We start from the raw sequence: 17,500 nt of genomic DNA on the forward strand, positions 1-17,500 counted from the left end.
AGTTTCTCTTCTTCTGTGGTGCGGTGGATAAAGACTGTCTTTGAGTTTCTCTTCTTCTGTGGTGCGGTGGATAAAGACTGTCTTTGAGTTTCTCTTCTTCTGTGGTGCGGTGGATAAAGACTGTCTTTGAGTTTCTCTTCTTCTGTGGTCAGGAAAAAGGCTCAGCGCTACAAGGAAGGACTCAGAACACAGAAACCAAAATAGCTGAAGACTGAAGGGTCGTGATTTCCAATGTTTCTTTTTGTATTACATTTCCAGGGCATAATACAGACACTGAGACAAAGTGCTAATCGTGTGCTAAGTGCAAAGTGAAACAATGTGCTAATCGTGTGTTAAGTGCAAATGTGGTTATGGAATGTCAGAGGAAGGACACCACTGGTGTGAGTCAAACATAGCAGAGGGTTTAGATTAGCAGGGATGAGACAGAGAAGGGGGGGGGGGGGGTGAAAGAAAGAGGAGAGAGCAAGAGCAAGATACACGGTGTGTGAGGAAGTGGGGGGGGGGTGTAAGGGGGCAGGCATTAGATACAGGTGAGGCAGAAGAGAGTGACCATAAGAGATACAGAGGGAATCAGATGAGTGGGAAGTTACAGTGAGAGAGAGAGAGGGAGAGAGGGATGAAAGAGGAAAAAAAGAGAGAGAGGGTTACCCCAGGTGGCCCAGAATGCAGTGGGATCTAGACCAGCACTGGCCCTTTTCTGGCTGAGGTCTGGCTAGGATTTGGCTCAGTCGCCATCTGAGCACCTAGCAGAGCCAGACCCAATCTGGCTAGGATCCGGCTTCGATCTGGCCCAGCATCGGCCCAGCATCGGCCCTGCTGCGATTGTGGGATTGTGCCAGGCAGGTACTCGTCCCTCCCGGTCAAGCATGGCATTCATTACCTGACAGACAAAGTGTCTGTTTTGTGTCGGCATCGTCCATTTTTCGGGAATCGAGAATCACCAGGGAATCGAGGAATCGAGAATCACCAGGAAATACCAGGCAGCTGGAAAGAGGCAAACATGCAGCCCTGCAAGCATGAGGAAGAGGACATGATCACTTCATTTACACTTGATTTAGACATGATATTATAAAGCTGCCCAAATGATTTTCCCCGATGAATCTGCCAAAATAGACAATAATGTAACGGCAGAAGAATGGAAAGCTACCGTTGGCGAAGCATAAATGCAGCGGCATTTTTCGTCGGCGACCATATGCTGAGCGACACTTTCCAATAAGTATAAATCAAGCCTTTCTCTCTCTCTCTATCTCTCTCTCTCTCTCTCTCTCTCTCTCCCTCTCTCCCTCTCCCCCCCCCAGTGGAATGCCCTGGCCCAGAGATGCCTTACGTCGACCGACAGAACCGCATCTGTGGCTTCCTGGACATAGAGGAGAATGAGAACAGCGGCAAGTTCCTGCGCCGCTACTTCATCCTGGACACAACGCAGGGCAGCCTGGTGTGGTTCATGGACAATCCACAGGTGAGAGCACACACACACACACACACACATACACATAAACTCACACACACACACACACATACATACATACACTCACACACACTCGTTCACACTCACACTCGCATGCCGGGTGCACACACACACACACACACACACACACACACACACACACACACACACACACACACACACACACACACACACACACACACACACACACACACACATACACTCACACACACTCATTCACACTCACACACTCACACACGCAGGCATGCACGCAAACTCATACACACAGCTTTCTCTACAAGCTGAAATTGGACCTCATGGACCCCTCTGGCCGTCCCCTCTCACCCTCCCCCAGAGCTACGCTCTCACAGCTAGCCTCCCCCAGAGCTACGCTCTCACAGCTAGCCTCTCACAGCTAGCCTCCCCCAGAGCTACGCTCTCACAGCTAGCCTCCCACAGCGAGCCTCCCACAGCGAGCCTCCCACAGCGAGCCTCCCACAGCGAGCCTCCCACAGCTAGCCTCCCACAGCGAGCCTCCCACAGCTAGCCTCCCACAGCGAGCCTCCCACAGCGAGCCTCCCACAGCTCTCCTCCCACAGCTAGCCTCCCCCAGAGCTACGCTCTCACAGCTAGCCTCCCACAGCGAGCCTCCCACAGCTAGCCTCCCCCAGAGCTACGCTCCCACAGTGAGCCTCCTACAGCTAGCCTACCACAGCTAGCCTCCCACAGCTAGCCTCCCACAGCTAGCCTCCCACAGCGAGCCTCCCACAGCTAGCCTCCCACAGCGAGCCTCCCACAGCTAGCCTCCCCCAGAGCTACGCTCCCACAGCTAGCCACCCACAGCGAGCCTCCCACAGCTAGCCTCCCACAGCGAGCCTCCCACAGCTCTCCACTCTCTGTGTGACACTCGTTAACTGCCATTACGTAACGGCTGACACAGTGTCGTGGGTTCAGTTCCCACGGACCAGAATGACAGCGAGCCTCAAAGCTCTCCTCCTCAGTGTCTGTGTGACACTCATTAACTGCCATTACGTAACGGCTGACACAGTGTTGCTGTGGCAACGGCATCGGTCCAGCCCCTGTCGCTTACATCATGTTTGGGATGCGGTGCTGCGCTCCACACAGCTCTAATTGACTGACCGCACAACTGCCTAGGACATTATGAGAGGCTCGTAATCTCTCTTTCTCTTCCTCATTCACTCCCTTCACTCTCTCTCTCTCTCTCTCTCTCTCTCTGTCTCAATCTCCCTTCTCTCTGTTTATCTAACTTTCTCTCTTCCTCTGTGTCTGTCTTGTCTGTTTATTTTTCTCTTCCCTCTTCCCTCTTCCCTCTCTGTCCTTTCCTCCTTTCTCTCCTCTCTCTTTCTCTCTCTGACCCTCTCTCTCTTGTAATCTGGTTGTGTGATGGAGTTGATTGATCTGCTGGGTGCTTTAGACCACTCTGGTGTCGTTAGACACACACACACACACACACACACACACACACACACACACACACACACACACACACACACACACACACACACACACACATACACACACACACACACCAGTAGGCATACACATACACACACACACACACACACACACATACACACACACACACACACATCAGGGTCCTCTAGGAGCTGCTGTCGTTAACACTCTGAAGGAACAAGCATCAGGACTATGAGCTCTCACACACACACACACACACACACACACACACACACACACACACACTGAGCGGTAGACTCTGTGTTTGGAGCATCTGCTGACCTGTCTAGACGTCTGGGTGTCTGTTCATCCAGCCCTTCACACAGCACTTCAGAGGTTGTGGGTCATTCGCAGTGTAATTAGGACAACACGTTTACACTTACGTTACCCACAACTATTTCTGATTTTATGAAAGAAAACTGTAGCCTAAAGCCCCTATAGGCATGCCAGTGATTTTGTTAGGAAGAAAAAGAGGAGAAAGAAAACCTTCCTGAAGTGTAACATTGTCTGGTCATAGGTTATGGGTCGTCTCCCTGACAACCGCAGAGCTGACAGCCTCCCCATAAGCAGAGGCTGGAGCCTGGCAGGTTCTCAGTGGGAAGGGCCTTATGTGCTTTAGACTGATCTGAGTGCTGTCCACTGGAGCTGCTGTTCAGCACGTGTGGTTTAGACTGATCTGAGTGCAGTTCAGCACGTGTGCTTTAGACTGATCTGAGTGCAGTTCAGCACGTGTGCTTTAGACTGATCTGAGTGCAGTTCAGCACGTGTGGTTTAGACTGATCTGAGTGCAGTTCAGCACGTGTGGTTTAGACTGATCTGAGTGCAGTTCAGCACGTGTGGTTTAGAGTGGAGGTTTGAGAGCCTCAGCCGCACACAAATAAAATCAGCATTACTGTGAAATCTGACACCTTCACTCTTCCGCAACCCCTTACCCCCCCCCCCGCCCCCCCCTGTCCTCCCTGTTATACAGCATTACTGCGGCCATCTCTGGGGTTCGGAGCCGTCCAGATTTCATTAGGGATCTCAGCTGTCACTCTCAGCTGTGGGTCGAGGCAGCTCTCACCCACTCCATTCAAAATCTGAATGGGCTTGCGGATGTGGGCGGGGTCGTATCGAATTCTGTCCAATCACAGGTGTAGTTGCCCACAGCTGGGGCGGAGTCTAAAATGCAACAATTCCCCCGTGGTTACCTGCTTCGGCTACACACAGGCACAAGACTTCCATGTCAGTTAAGACGCTGTGTGGACCCGACTCCAGTCAAACTGTCAGTGCCTGCCACAGGCACAGAGGTCTTACTATTCCAACAACTCTGTGCTGTGGTCTCTCTCAAACCCCTGACTGTCTCTGCTAACTTGAACCATTAGAATTCCACACAGAAGAATGGCAGTTGAAATGCTGCGCATAGACTGAAGTGAAAGTGAAAGTACATATTAGATTAGCATGACAAGCTCCAATGAGCAGCAAGGGGATAGAGAAGTGGTCCCTCTCAGCCTCGACCCCTCTCTGCTGATCACACTAAATAAGGCGAGCTCATCAGAAAGGGGGGGGGGGTTATTCGGAAAGACTTTTGAACTTGTGCAGTGTCGGGACGGCTGTGCCAGAAACAGGTTACATATTGATGAGGTGCATACCAGCTCTCTGAATAATTCACCCCGGGCTCGCTCCACGCTTCTCGGAAGGGAGCGCTGAAACTTTTATGGAATGTGTGTTAAAGTCCTCGTTTCTGTGCAGAGTGTGTGAGGCTGCGCTCGCTCGACACGAGTCGAGTCCTAATCAGAGCAGACCCAGCTCACGGCGTGTGTGTGTGTGTGTGTGTGTGTGTGTGTGTGTGTGTGTGTGTGTGAGAGAGTGTGAGTGTGAGCGCATCGGTGTGTGTGTGTGTGTGTGTGTGTGTGTGTGTGTGTGTGTGTGTGTGTGTGTGTGTGTGAGTGTGAGTGTGAGCGCATCAGTGTGTGTGTGTGTGTGTGTGTGTGTGTGTGTGTGTGTGTGAGCGCATCGGTGTGTGTGTGTGTGTGTGTGTGTGTGTGTGTGTGTGTGTGTGTGTGTGTGAGCGCATCGGTGTGTGTGTGTGTGTGTGTGTGTGTGTGTGTGTGTGTGTGTGTGTGTGTGTGTGTGTGTGATCGCATCTGTGTGGAGAGAGAGAGGACGACTACAGAGCCTGGCCTTCTCTCTGAGTTTCTCCTTCTCACTAGCTCACCCTTCTCTCTCTCTCTCCATCTCTGGCTTTCTCTCCATACTTTCCCTTGTTCACTCTCGTTGTCTTGGTAATATATATTTGAAGACACCCATCAATTATTGTGAATCTCTCCCTGACTCTTGGCCTGAGGCCACTGAGACACTGTCTCTCTGTCTGTTTCTTCTTTCTCTCTCTCTCCCTCTCTTTCTTTCAGTGCTTTATCGCTGTCTTTTTGCTGTCCATAATTCCCTTTCTCTCATCACAGAACCTCCCCAAGGGTGCGGAGATGGTCGGCTCCCTGAAGCTCACCTACATCTCTAAGGTCAGTCCCATCCTCGCCTCCTCAGGTCACCTTCTTGGTCCCCGCTGTATGGGCAATGGCATCACCCACAATGCTTTTGCCTTCCCCATCATGTAGGTGAGCGATGCCACGAAGCTGAGGCCCAAAGCAGAGTTCTGCTTCGGTAAGACCAGTTCTCTTTCTCTCTTTCTTTCTTGCTCTCTCTTTCTCTCTCCCCTGGTTTTTCTCTCTGTTGTCTGTCTGTCATGCATTGTCTCTCTCTCTCTCTCTGTCACTCTCACTCTCTCTCTCTCTCTCGCTCTCTGTCTCTCTCTCTCTGTCTTCCTCACTTGTGCCTATGTATTGCTCTCCCTCTCCCTCTCTCTCTCTATCCCTTTCTCCCTCTCTCACTCTCTCCCTCTTCCCCTCTCTCTGTTTATGGACATTTCTTTCCCAGTTTGTAACCAATATGTTTTTGCCCTTCAGAGGAAGTGCAGTCATTTTGAGTAGCATATAACACACAGTTTACTTCTTTATTTGGATTCGATAAATTAGTACATATCAGGCAAAATCCAAATATGGCTAAAGGGAAGTCTTAAATTGCATTCAAAGTTCTAGTCCATATTGTGCATTACGGGTAAAGGTGACACCTGCGCTTCCAGATAAAGAGGCTACCTATTAATGCTGACGTTGAGCAGTACTTTGCAAAGTGTTTGGCCCTTTTTTTTGAGAGACCACAGATTTGTAGGCCTCGCACACACATTCTATGCACATGACCTAAGCTGCCAAAGATCAAGGCAATGATTGTACATGTGGAGCCATAGTTGGTTAGAACAGTACTTAAGGGTTGATATTTAAGCAGTTTTGACGCATAGCAGGTGTCCATCAGTGATGCGCGGGCACGTGTCTAAATGACCCGCGACCGCCAGGCGTTTTCGACTTACTCGACCGCAACTCGACCGAAAATATGAATTATTAGAATGTTGTACCCGCCCCGCTTACCGACCCGCTTATTATAAAAAATAAAAAAAAAACAGTTGTTTATGCTGTTGTTTAGCTAGCGGTATTTGGTTATTCAAAACCAGTAGGCCTACAGATATCGCATTAAACGTGTACAATGACGTTAAATGCTCAGCTGTTTGGCGTGGGGAACCAGCATTATTAGTTTAGCCTATGCCTATTGTTTTCATCCCGCAGCTTTCATGCAAAAGTTAATAAGGATTTCCGTCAAAGTGGATGCTCCGTTGAAACCCTCCCAAACACAAAGGCAGGAATAACATATTTCAAAAAACTTTATTCACGTCAAACAGGTAGGCCTAACCTAGGCTTTAATGAAGGCTTACCGGTGCCGCATTTGTGACGGGCCATGTTGGTCGTGCCGACTTTGTGGCTGTCGAACTTGTACAGTGTATCGCACGAAGTGCCCATAACATAGCCGGCACTAATGTCATCTTTATCAATCACCTCTGCAAATGTTTCCCACACTTTGCTCATTCGATTCTCGTGTTTTTTGAGTTTCCACTCTCCTTTCTTTAACTTCTCCCTAACCGACTCCATCTCCCTTACTGCCAGTTGTCATGCAGTCAATGATGTCTAATTTGTCTTTTATAAAATGTATGTTTACAATATAATTAAATACAAACGTTTTGTCGGGAGTTTTTTATTTATTTATTTATTTATCGACCGAATGCGACCCGAATATAATTAAAAATATTTTTTGATGACTCGTCACCGTTTTCTTTTCTTCATTAATTGACACAAGGTCCGGTGTATTTGCGATGTGCTTAATGGCAGTTTTCAATTCGTTCACACACACACACACACACACACACACCTCTGCATTAGAACTAGATCAGGCCTAAACATGGTGACACACAATGGCTGTGTGTTCTTCAGCTCCGCTCCGGGAACAATACAAAACCCTAGAAGGCTCCACTAGATTCGCCCGGCAACGTCCATAATATTGAGTTAACAGACCATGCTGAATCGCTTAACTGGAAGAACCTTCTAGAATGCCCTCCTCGGCAGGAAGGGCAGAATACTGCAAAAGAGATTAAACCCTGTCAAAATGTCACCCAGATTATCCATCACACGATGGGGAAAAGACTTGGCATACTGGGTCACTCTGTTTGGAGTTGCCATCTTACCGTTCACAGCAGTGGAGTTGCTTTAGCATTGCAGCTGTTTAGAGTAGTTGGACAGTTAATTGTTAATTGTGAATTGTGGCCATTGGTTGATTCATTCACTGTAAATTAGTAATTGTTGGTTAGTGTTTGATAGAACAATACACACACACACACACACACACGCACACGCACACATACGCACACACACGCACACATACGCACACATACGCACACATACGCACACATACACACACACACACACACCAGGTGAGCATTACCATTGTTAGTGGGGTGTGGCTGAGTGTGTGTCGCTTGCAGCTGGTGAGGTGGGTATTGTTCCTTGGAGGAAGCAGCCTGCCAAGGACACCAGCCTCCAGGAGACACACACACACACACACACACACACACACATATACACACACACACGCACACACACACACACACACACACACACACACCAGCCCCTTGGGGTCGGATCCAGAGGAGAAATCCCCCAAACCTCACACACCACGCCGCTCTGCTCCGCTCCACATCCCCAGACACCCCCTAAAGTTCCTGCAGATGCTCACACACACACACACACACACACACACACACACACACACACACACACACACACACACACACACACACACACACACACACAGCCGCCTGCTATTTTCCGCATCAGGTGCGGTGTCAATCTGAAAGACAACACAGGGGCGCAGTTCTTTTTCTGTCTACACTCCATACAGGGATGTGCGTGTGTTAGTGTGTGTTAGTGTGTGTGTTTGTGTGTGTTTGTGTGTTGTTGTGTGTGTGTGTGAGCATCAGCAGCAACTTTAGGGGGTCTCTGGGGATGTGGATGTGGAGCAGAGAGGCCTGGTGTGTGTGAGGTTGGAGGGATATCTCCTCTGTGTGAGCAGCCCAACCAGCAGCTGTCCCAGTGAGACAGCATGGAGTGTGGTTGTGGTTTTTGTAGTTTCTGCCAGCGTCACCACAGCCAGATGTGCTCCTCCTTCTCCACCCTCAGTTTGGCCGCTCGGTGCCGTCACGTTGAGAGAAGGGTTCACTGAGAATGAGGTGTGTTGGACTTGGAGACAGTGTATGAATTTAACTTGTTTATTTATTTAACATAGAGTTTATTCGGAGTAGTATTCAGGGGTTTGTTGTTTTACTATAGAGACTCCTCCTACTGCCCCTTGCATAGGTTGTGATGTAATAGGGTTAAAGGTCTACCTCCAGTCTCCATCCTACACTGAGGATGACCTCTGCTCCCTGACACGCTCGGGCACAATGGGACACTACAAGCAGCTTAGAGGAGCAGGGGAAGGATGAGTAGAGAGAGAGAGAGAGAGAGAGAGAAGGAGATAGATTGATAGAGAGAGAAGGATATATACAATGTGTCTATATATAGAGAGAAAGAGAATTTATTCTGAAATAAAATTGAGAATTGATTAAAAATGGTTGTTGTAATAGAGTTATACCTGTTGGACAGTCCTTTAGATGAGTGTACCGTCAGAACTCAGTTTCTTTTCTAAGCCTGTCACGCTAACTGTAGAGAGGCTGAGGGGAGGGGGGGTCTGGCAATCATATCCTGAGGGGGGGGTATATTTGAGGAGGTCCTTTTGTCCCCTAGTGTCTGCAGTGACTGCACCCCCCCCCCAACCCCCAACCCCCAACCCCCTCCTCTCGTTCAGAGCTCAATAGGAGGAAACTGTTGGATGACCTACTGGTGACCGTGCTACTGCAACAACTCCTGTGTGTGTGTGTGTGTGTGTGTGTGTGTGTGTGTGTGTCTGTGTGTGTGTGTGTGTGTGTGTGTGTGTGTGTGTGTGTGTGTGTGTGTGTGTGTGTGTGTGTGTGTGTGTGTGTGTGTGTGTGTGTGTGTGTGTGTGTGTGTGTGTGAGAGTGTGTGTGTGTGAGAGAGAGAGAGAGAGAGAGAGAGTGCGTGGCTTCACTGACAGGATGCTGGCATCGGAATCGGAACCCCGCTGTGAGCCCGTGCTGCTATATTTAGAGCCGTATTTGCATGATCCGGCCTAAAGTTTGGCCTGCGTGTCTACACACAATACCCCCAGACTCCCCCAAACACCTCCCCTCCTGTCCGGGTCTGTGTTTATCATGAATCACCGCTCTCTGCTCGCGGCCTTTGTTTAGCCTCTCCACGCAAACCCTGCCGCTCGCAGAGCTGATTCGAGCAGGAGCGTTTCCATAAACAGCATCCGTGGGGAAACATGTCACATCCATTACTGATGTGGCGCTGGCTGTGTCAACAGACCCTCTGAAGTGCAAGGTTCAGATGGGCCTTGTTGTGTCTTCCAGAGTCTACTGGATAATAGGTCTTTCAGGCAATTAGATGGACACCCGAGCCTGGTCAAGGTCCCCTACATTGAGATATGGCACCCCAGACCCTGTATATACCCATCATATCATATCACCCCAGACCCACCTCCCTCTATATCCCTACCCCTAACCCTGTATATACCCATCATATCATATCACCCCAGACCCACCTCCCTCTATATCCATGCCTAGACGAGCCCTACCCCTAACCCTGTATATACCCATCATATCATATCATCAGTCTGACTGGTGACTACGGTCGTGACTAACCTTCCAGTGCCGCCATTTCCCTATTAGTGAGGTTTCCCCTCTGGCTACTAAGTATGCCAGCCAGTCAGTCAGTCACCTCCAGCGCCAAACACCAGCTACATCTAGTCAGCAGAGCACACCACACCACAGCACACCACACCACAGCACACCACACCACAGCACAGCACACCCGCATTGCACATGATTGCACCACACCACACCACAGCACACCACACCACACCACACCACACCACACCACAGCACACCACACTACACCACACCACAGCACACCACCCCACACCACACCACAGCACACCGCACCGTACCGCACCGCGGCACACCATACCACACCACACCACATTACAGCACACCACAGCACACCACACCACATTACAGCACACCACAGCACACCACACCACATGACAGCACACCACAGCACAGCACACCCGCATTGCACATGATTGCACCACAGCACACCACAGATCTACACCACACCACACCATACCACACCACATTACAGCACACTACAGCACACCACAGATCTGCAGCATACCACAGCACACAGCATCGCACCGGATTGCACCACATCACACCAGATTGCACCGCATCACATGACCATGAACGAGTGTGACCTCACTAGTGTCCTCTGGATAGGACTCAACCATAGACGAGTGTGACCTCACTAGTGTCCTCTGGATAGAACTCAATCATGAACGAGTGTGACCTCACTAGTGTCCTCTGGATAGGACTCAACCATGAACGAGTGTGACTTCACTAGTGTCCTCTGGATAGGGGGGGATAGGACTCAACCATGAACGAGTGTGACTTCACTAGTCACTAGTGTCCTCTGGATAGAACTCAATCATGAACGAGTGTGACCTCACTAGTGTCCTCTGGATAGGACTCAATCATGAACGAGTGTGACCTCACTAGTCACTAGTGTCCTCTGGATAGGGGGGGATAGGACTCTCTCTGACTGTGAGAGACAGAGAGAGATAGAGAATAGAAAGAGAAGGGCTGAGAGAGAGTAAGAGAGCGAGGGACAGAGAGAATAAGAAAGAGGGGTTGAGAATAAGAGAGAGAGAGAATAAGAGGGCGCGTGAGAGACAGAGTTTCATCCCATGTGCAATGTAGAGAGGAGAGGATGAGAGAGAGGGCGAGAGAGAGAATGAGAGGGAGGGGGGAGAGGAAGCGCCCTCCTCACGCACAACAGGAAGTGCTGTTGATCTGCTGTCTGTGAGGCTCAGAGTGAGGTTTCTTCAGGAAACACGGACATTAAAAGCCCTCTATTTAATCATGCAATCGAAAGGACAGAACTATGAAATTATGAAACATTATGGAATCAGAATTTAATTTAATTGGAATTAATTGAACATTCAAAAAGAAAATGTTACAGTCATATTTTTCCTTCTAGTTAAGCAGCGGAAAAGTATTATTTATTATTTAACACTGTGTGTGATTAGTGCATTTAACACTGTGATTGTGATTAGTGCATTCACCACTGTGATTGTGATTAGTGCATTCACCACTGTGATTGTGATTAGTGCATTTACCACTGTGATTGTGTTTAGTGCACTAATGGAGTGTGTATGGATAGAGCTGTTTTCCTGAGCAGTGATTGAGCTGTTTTCAAGCATGCACTGCAGCTTCAGGTCTGTGTATTGTTCCATTGAGCCCAAGTGTGACTAGAGCAGGTCATTGTGCGGAGAGTTCAAGCCGGGCACGTGGGCGTGTTGGCACCTCTCGTCACACGGACGCCACACGGACGACACAGGAGAGACGAAGCCACCAGCTGTCTTTCAATCCCAGTGAGAGTTGGCATTTTACAGTGACAAGAGACAAGTGACTGTTGCAACGCCGACTAGGCGGGTGGCAGTTGACTAGAGGTCTATTTCATACAAATACAGAGCGCTGTGCACACCGACTAGCAATATGCTGAAAGTATTAAATGATACATACATGCAGTCACAGTTTTTTTTTTTTTTTTTTTTCAATACATAGCACCACCGTCTAACGTTAGCCACAAATGTAATTGTTCATGTTCGTTAGCTTTGTAGCTAACTAATGTCTACCCTACTTTTTTAGATTCCTTAACATGGCTACCACAAGCGACCAGCAGCAAGGGTTTGCCGGTCTCTTGCGTAGTTGTAGGTAAACCAGACGGAGTAAGCAGGAACACAGACAATGTCCTGTTGTGTCCTACGTGTGTGAAAGGGCAGCTCTGGACAATGTCTTGACGTGATCCTCCAGATGTTGTCCAGAGTTCATATGAGAAAACAGCTTTGTTTTGTCTCTCTCCCTCTCCCTCCACCTCTCTCCCTCTTCCTCCACCTCTCTTTGTCTCTTCATCTCTCACTCTCTCTCTCTATCCCTCTCACTTTCTCCATCCCTTTCTCTCTCTTCCCCCCCTCTTACTCTCTCCATCCCTTTCTCTCTCTTTCTTGTGTGTAAGTGTAAGGGGGAGAAATAGGAGGGCTCTGAAGACTTCATTCATTTGAATGTGATGCTGTAAGCCTTGTAGATTGGATGTGTTTAGTGGACTAATCATATAAGGAGGTTACACATTGGTCTAATAAAGGGGTGCTAACCTTCTCGCTCTCTTTATCATCTCTCTTTCTATCTCTCTCTTTGTCCTTTATTCTCTCTTTCTTTGCAGTCATCAATGCGGGGATGAGGAAGTTTTTCCTGCAGGCCAATGACCAGCAGGATCTGGTGGAGTGGGTGAGCGTGCTCAATAATGCCACCAAGATCACGGTGAGAGCCAGCTCCTCTCTTCTGCTCTCCTCACTGCTCCTCTCCTTTACAGTCCTCTCCTCTGCTCTCTGCTCCTCTCCTCTCCTCCTCTCCTTTGCACTCCTCTCCTCTGCTCTCTGCTCCTCTCTCCTCTTCTCCTTTCCTCCTATCCTCTCCTCTCCTCTCATCTCCTCCTCCTCTCCTTTCCTCTCATCTCCTCTCCTCTCCTCTCCTCTCCTTTCCTCTATTCTCCTCCTCTCTGCTCCTCTCATCTCTTCCTCTCCTATCCTCTCCTCTACTTCTCTGCTCTCTTCCTCTCCTCTCTTCCTCTACTCTCCTCTCTTCCTCTACTCTCCTCTCCTCTACTCTCCTCTCCTCTCTTCCTCTCCCCTCCTCTCCTCTCCTCCTCTCCTGTAGTTGTTGTTACTCATCAGTAAACATGATTTGTATTTTTCTCCCCTCTTGTATTCTGGCTGTCTGTAGCGGTCGTTGCGGTGGTGTTAGTGGTGTCAGTGACATGGGCAATGATTGGGTATAGACATTTACACAGAACGGGACTTCTACTAATGGGGGGGGGGATTTGCCCCGGGGCATTTGCTGAGCCAGGAGTGCTCCTGGGCCAGGGTTAGTTCAGCGTCTCTGTGTCACTGACCAGGTGGTGGGGGCCGAGAGAGGAGGAGGAGGAGGAGGAGGAGGAGGAGGAGGAGGAGGAGGAGGAGGAGGAGAGGAGAGGAGAGGAGAGGAGAGGAGAGGAGGGAAAGCTGCCTGATCAGAGACTGAGTTTCCATTGGGTTTCTGAAGCTTCTGAAGCGTGGAAGCTCAGACTAGGGCACAGCACAGCACAGCCAAAAGGGAGGGAGCGAGGGAGAAAGTAGATTGAACAACGGAAAGGAGGATGTAGAGGAGGAGAGAAATAGAGTGAGAGAGAAGGTGGGAGGGAAGTAGAGCGAAATGGGAAGAGAAAGGGATGGAGACAGTGAGCGGGATAAAGAGAGAGGGAGAAAGAGAGAGAAAGGCATGGAGAGAGTGATAGAGATAAAGAAAGAGGGAGAAAGAGAGAGAAAGGCATGGAGAGAGTGATAGAGATAAAGAGAGAGGGAGAAAGAGAGAGAAAGGCATGGAGAGAGTGATAGGGATAGAGAGAGAGGGGGAGAAAGAGAGATCATGGTATGGATGGAGTGTGTTAGAGAGGGAGTGAGGGGAGGGATAGATGGAGGACTGGCAGCTAATCGATGGCTGAATGATTTGGCCCTGCAGGCATTGGGGCTTGGGCCAACACACACGCACACACACACACACACACACACACACAGAAACACACACACACACACACACACACACACACAACACACACACACACACACACACACACACACACACACACACACACACACACACACACACACACACAGGCTCACTGCTTTCACTGCTTATTACTCATGAGTGCTTCTGAGCCATGATATTGGCACACACACACACACACACACACACACAAGTACACACATGGACACACATACAACTCACAGACACTCTGCACAATGAAAACAGTCATAGCTGAGCAGTTTTCACTGGATTGTGGGTGGGTTCATCTGTGTGGACGTGGGTAGGGGTGTGTGTGTGTGTGTGTGTGTGTGTGTGTGTGTGTGTGTGTGTGTGTGTGTGTGATTGTGTGATTGTGTGATTGTGTGGGTGTGTTTTCCTGCATGTTTCTATGTTTTACAAACATAGCATAGCATAACATAACAGGTAACATCACAATATCAGCATCATAAGTGAATGGTTCACAAACATAGCAAACATAACTATGCTACTATGACTACTGCTACCGCTACTACTGTTACTATGATTACTGCTGCTACTTCTGCTACTATGACTACTGCTACTGTTAATACTGCTACTATGATTACAGCTACTATGACCACTGCTACTGTTATTGTTGCTACTATGACTACTGCTACTATGATTACTGCTACTGTGACGATTGCTACTATGACTACTGCTACTATGACTACTGCTACGGCTATTACTGCTACTATGACTTCTGCTGCTGCTACTGCTATTGCTACTATGACTACTGATATTATGACTACTGCTACTATGACTACTGCTACGGCTTCTATGACTTCTGCTACTGCAGCTATGACTACTGCTACTGCTACTATGACTACTGCTACTGCTTCTATGATTACTGCTACTGCTACTATGACTACTGCTACTACTGCTACTGCTACTATGACTACTGCTACTGCTACTATGACTACTGATACTACTACTATTGCTACTATGACTACTACTATTGCAACAATGACTGCTGCTGCTACTACTATGACTACTGCTACTGCTACTACCTATATTTCTATAACTACTATGTCATCTGCTGCTCAAAGTAGTAGTTATATTGTAGTAGCAGAAGTAATTATAGTACAAAAGGAGTTGTGGAATATATATGTGTGATTATGTATTAAAAAGACATCTCTGTCATTCATTTGTAATAGTTATAATATGGTAGTAGCACCAATATGAAAAGGATGTGTGTGTGTGTGTGTGTGTGTTTGTGTGTGTTGACATGTGTATTGTGTGTGTAGGTGCCGCGCTCAGGTGATGCCCCCCAGCAGTGCAGTGAGGCAGCCATGGAGCTGCTGGGCTCCCTGAAGCAGGTGTCCTACAAGACCCAGATCGTAGGGGGGGTGCCCATCATCACTGCCACTCAGGTGACCTGTCTGTCTGTCTGACCTTCTGGTGGCATCTTATATCTGTCTGTCTGTCTGTCTGTCTGCCTGTCTGTCTGTCTGTCTGTCTGTCTGTCTGTCTGTCTGTCTGTCTGTCTGTCTGTCTGTCTGTCTGTCTGCCTGCCTGCCTGCCTGCCTGCCTGCCTGTCTGTCTGTCTGTCTGTCTGTCTGTCTGTCTGTCTGTCTGCCTGCCTGCCTGCCTGCCTGTCTGTCTGTCTGTCTGTCTGTCTGTCCGTCCGTCCGTCCGTCCGTCCGTCCGTCCGTCTGTCCATCTGTGTATTTTGTTTATTTAAGTCTGAGTGTATATGTCAGTCCGAGTTTATATCTGTCAGGCATATATGTCTGTATGTCTGTCTAGCTGCATATCTGTCTGTCTGGCGGCATACGTGTCTGTATGTCTGTCTAGCTGCATATCTGTCTGTCTGGCGGCATATGTGTCTGTATGTCTGTCTAGCTGCATATCTGTCTGTCTGGCGGCATATGTGTCTGTATGTCTGTCTAGCTGCATATCTGTCTGTCTGACAGCATATGTGTCTGTATGTCTGAATATGTGTCTGTGTTTGCCTATTTGTCAGCATCTCTGTTTTGTCTATGTTTTGTCTCCTTGTGTCTATGTTTGTCTCTCATGTATTTTGCCCTTCTGTCTCCCTACCCCGCCGATCTGTCTGTCTGTATATCTGTCTGCCTGTCTGTCTTTACATCTGACTGTATATCTCCCTGCTTGTGTATTGGACAGGAGAGAGGAGACGGGCTGAATGGGGCTGAGCGGGGGGGTTTGAGGAAGCCCGTCCCAAACCAGCCATACTACCTGAGCCGAGGCCCCCTGGAGCAGGAGCAGGTCATCAAGGCAGGCTACTGCGTCAAGCAGGGGGCCGTGGTGAGTGTGTGTGTGTGTGTGTGTGTGTGTGTGTCTCTGTCTCTGTATCTGTCTCTGTCTCTGTCTCTGTGTCAGTGTGTCTGTCTCTGTCTCTGTGTGAGTGTGCGTGTGTCTGTCTGTGTCTGTGTGTGTTTGTGTGTGTGTGTGTATGTGTCTGACTCTGTTTCTGTCTCTGTCTCTGTGTCAGTGTGTCTGTCTCTGTCTCTGTGTCAGTGTGTCTGTCTCTGTCTCTGTCTGTCTCTGTCTGTGTGTGTGTGCGTGTGTCTGTGTGTGTTTGTGTGTTTGTGTGTTTGTGTGTGTGTGTGTGTGTGTGTGTGTGTGTGTGTGTGTGTGTGTGTGTGTGTGTGTGTGTGTGTGTCTGTCTATGTGTGTGTGTCTGTCTATGTGTGTAAAGGAGAGTGAGCCTTTATGAACGTATGTGTGTGTCTCGAAGCATATGTTTCTGGGGGTGTGTGTTTGTGTGTGCGCGTGCCTGCATGTCTGTGAGCGTGTACACATGTGTGTGTGTGTGTGTGTGTGTGTGTGAGTGTGTACCTGTACCCCCCTCACTCACGTCCTGTGTGTTCTGCCCCCTCTTGCCACCTTCAGATGAGGAACTGGAAGAGGAGGTACTTCATGCTGGATGAAAATTCCCTGGGTTACTATAAATCAGACCTGGTGAGTCCTCAAACACTGTGTGTGTGTGTGTGTGTGTGTGTGTGTGTGTGTGTGTGTGTGTGTGTGTGTGTGTGTGTGTGTGTGTGTGTGTGTGTGTGTGTGTGTGTGTGTGTGTGTGTGTGTGTGTGTGTGTGTGTGTGTGTGTGTGTGTGTGTGTGTGTGTGTGTGTGTGTGTGTGTGTGTGTGTGTGTGTCTCTGTGTGTGTGTCTGTGTCTGTGTCTCTGTTTCTGTGTGTGTGAACATGAGAGTGATATGATGGCTCTGTTTGGGTGATGATGTCATAGAGGGGAACCCAGCCAAGGTCATCTGGGTTTAAATTCATTGGCTGTTGCCGAGTTCTGCACCTGCCGTAGCCGCCTGAAGCCCACTGAAGTCTCACCAATCAGATAACAGAGCCGCCAATCCCCAGAAGTCTGAGCCAATCA

General features: G+C 49.0%; 1 protein-coding gene across 1 annotated transcript in view; it reads left to right on the forward strand.

Annotated features, from left to right (window-relative positions):
* The first annotated feature begins 1,306 nt into the window (after window positions 1-1,306).
* plekha1b (pleckstrin homology domain containing, family A (phosphoinositide binding specific) member 1b) overlaps window positions 1,307-17,500 on the forward strand; it is a 23,414-nt gene continuing 7,220 nt past the window's right edge. The window contains exons 1-7 of the mRNA XM_080840201.1: window positions 1,307-1,459; window positions 5,365-5,421; window positions 5,518-5,563; window positions 12,736-12,833; window positions 15,398-15,523; window positions 16,278-16,418; window positions 17,007-17,075. Of these exons, the coding sequence (XP_080696327.1) occupies window positions 1,319-1,459; window positions 5,365-5,421; window positions 5,518-5,563; window positions 12,736-12,833; window positions 15,398-15,523; window positions 16,278-16,418; window positions 17,007-17,075 (678 nt within the window). The 5' untranslated portion in view covers window positions 1,307-1,318. The remainder of the gene's footprint in view (window positions 1,460-5,364; window positions 5,422-5,517; window positions 5,564-12,735; window positions 12,834-15,397; window positions 15,524-16,277; window positions 16,419-17,006; window positions 17,076-17,500) is intronic.

Source organism: Sprattus sprattus (genome assembly GCF_963457725.1).
Source record: "Sprattus sprattus genome assembly, chromosome: 6".
NCBI lineage: Eukaryota > Metazoa > Chordata > Actinopteri > Clupeiformes > Clupeidae > Sprattus > Sprattus sprattus.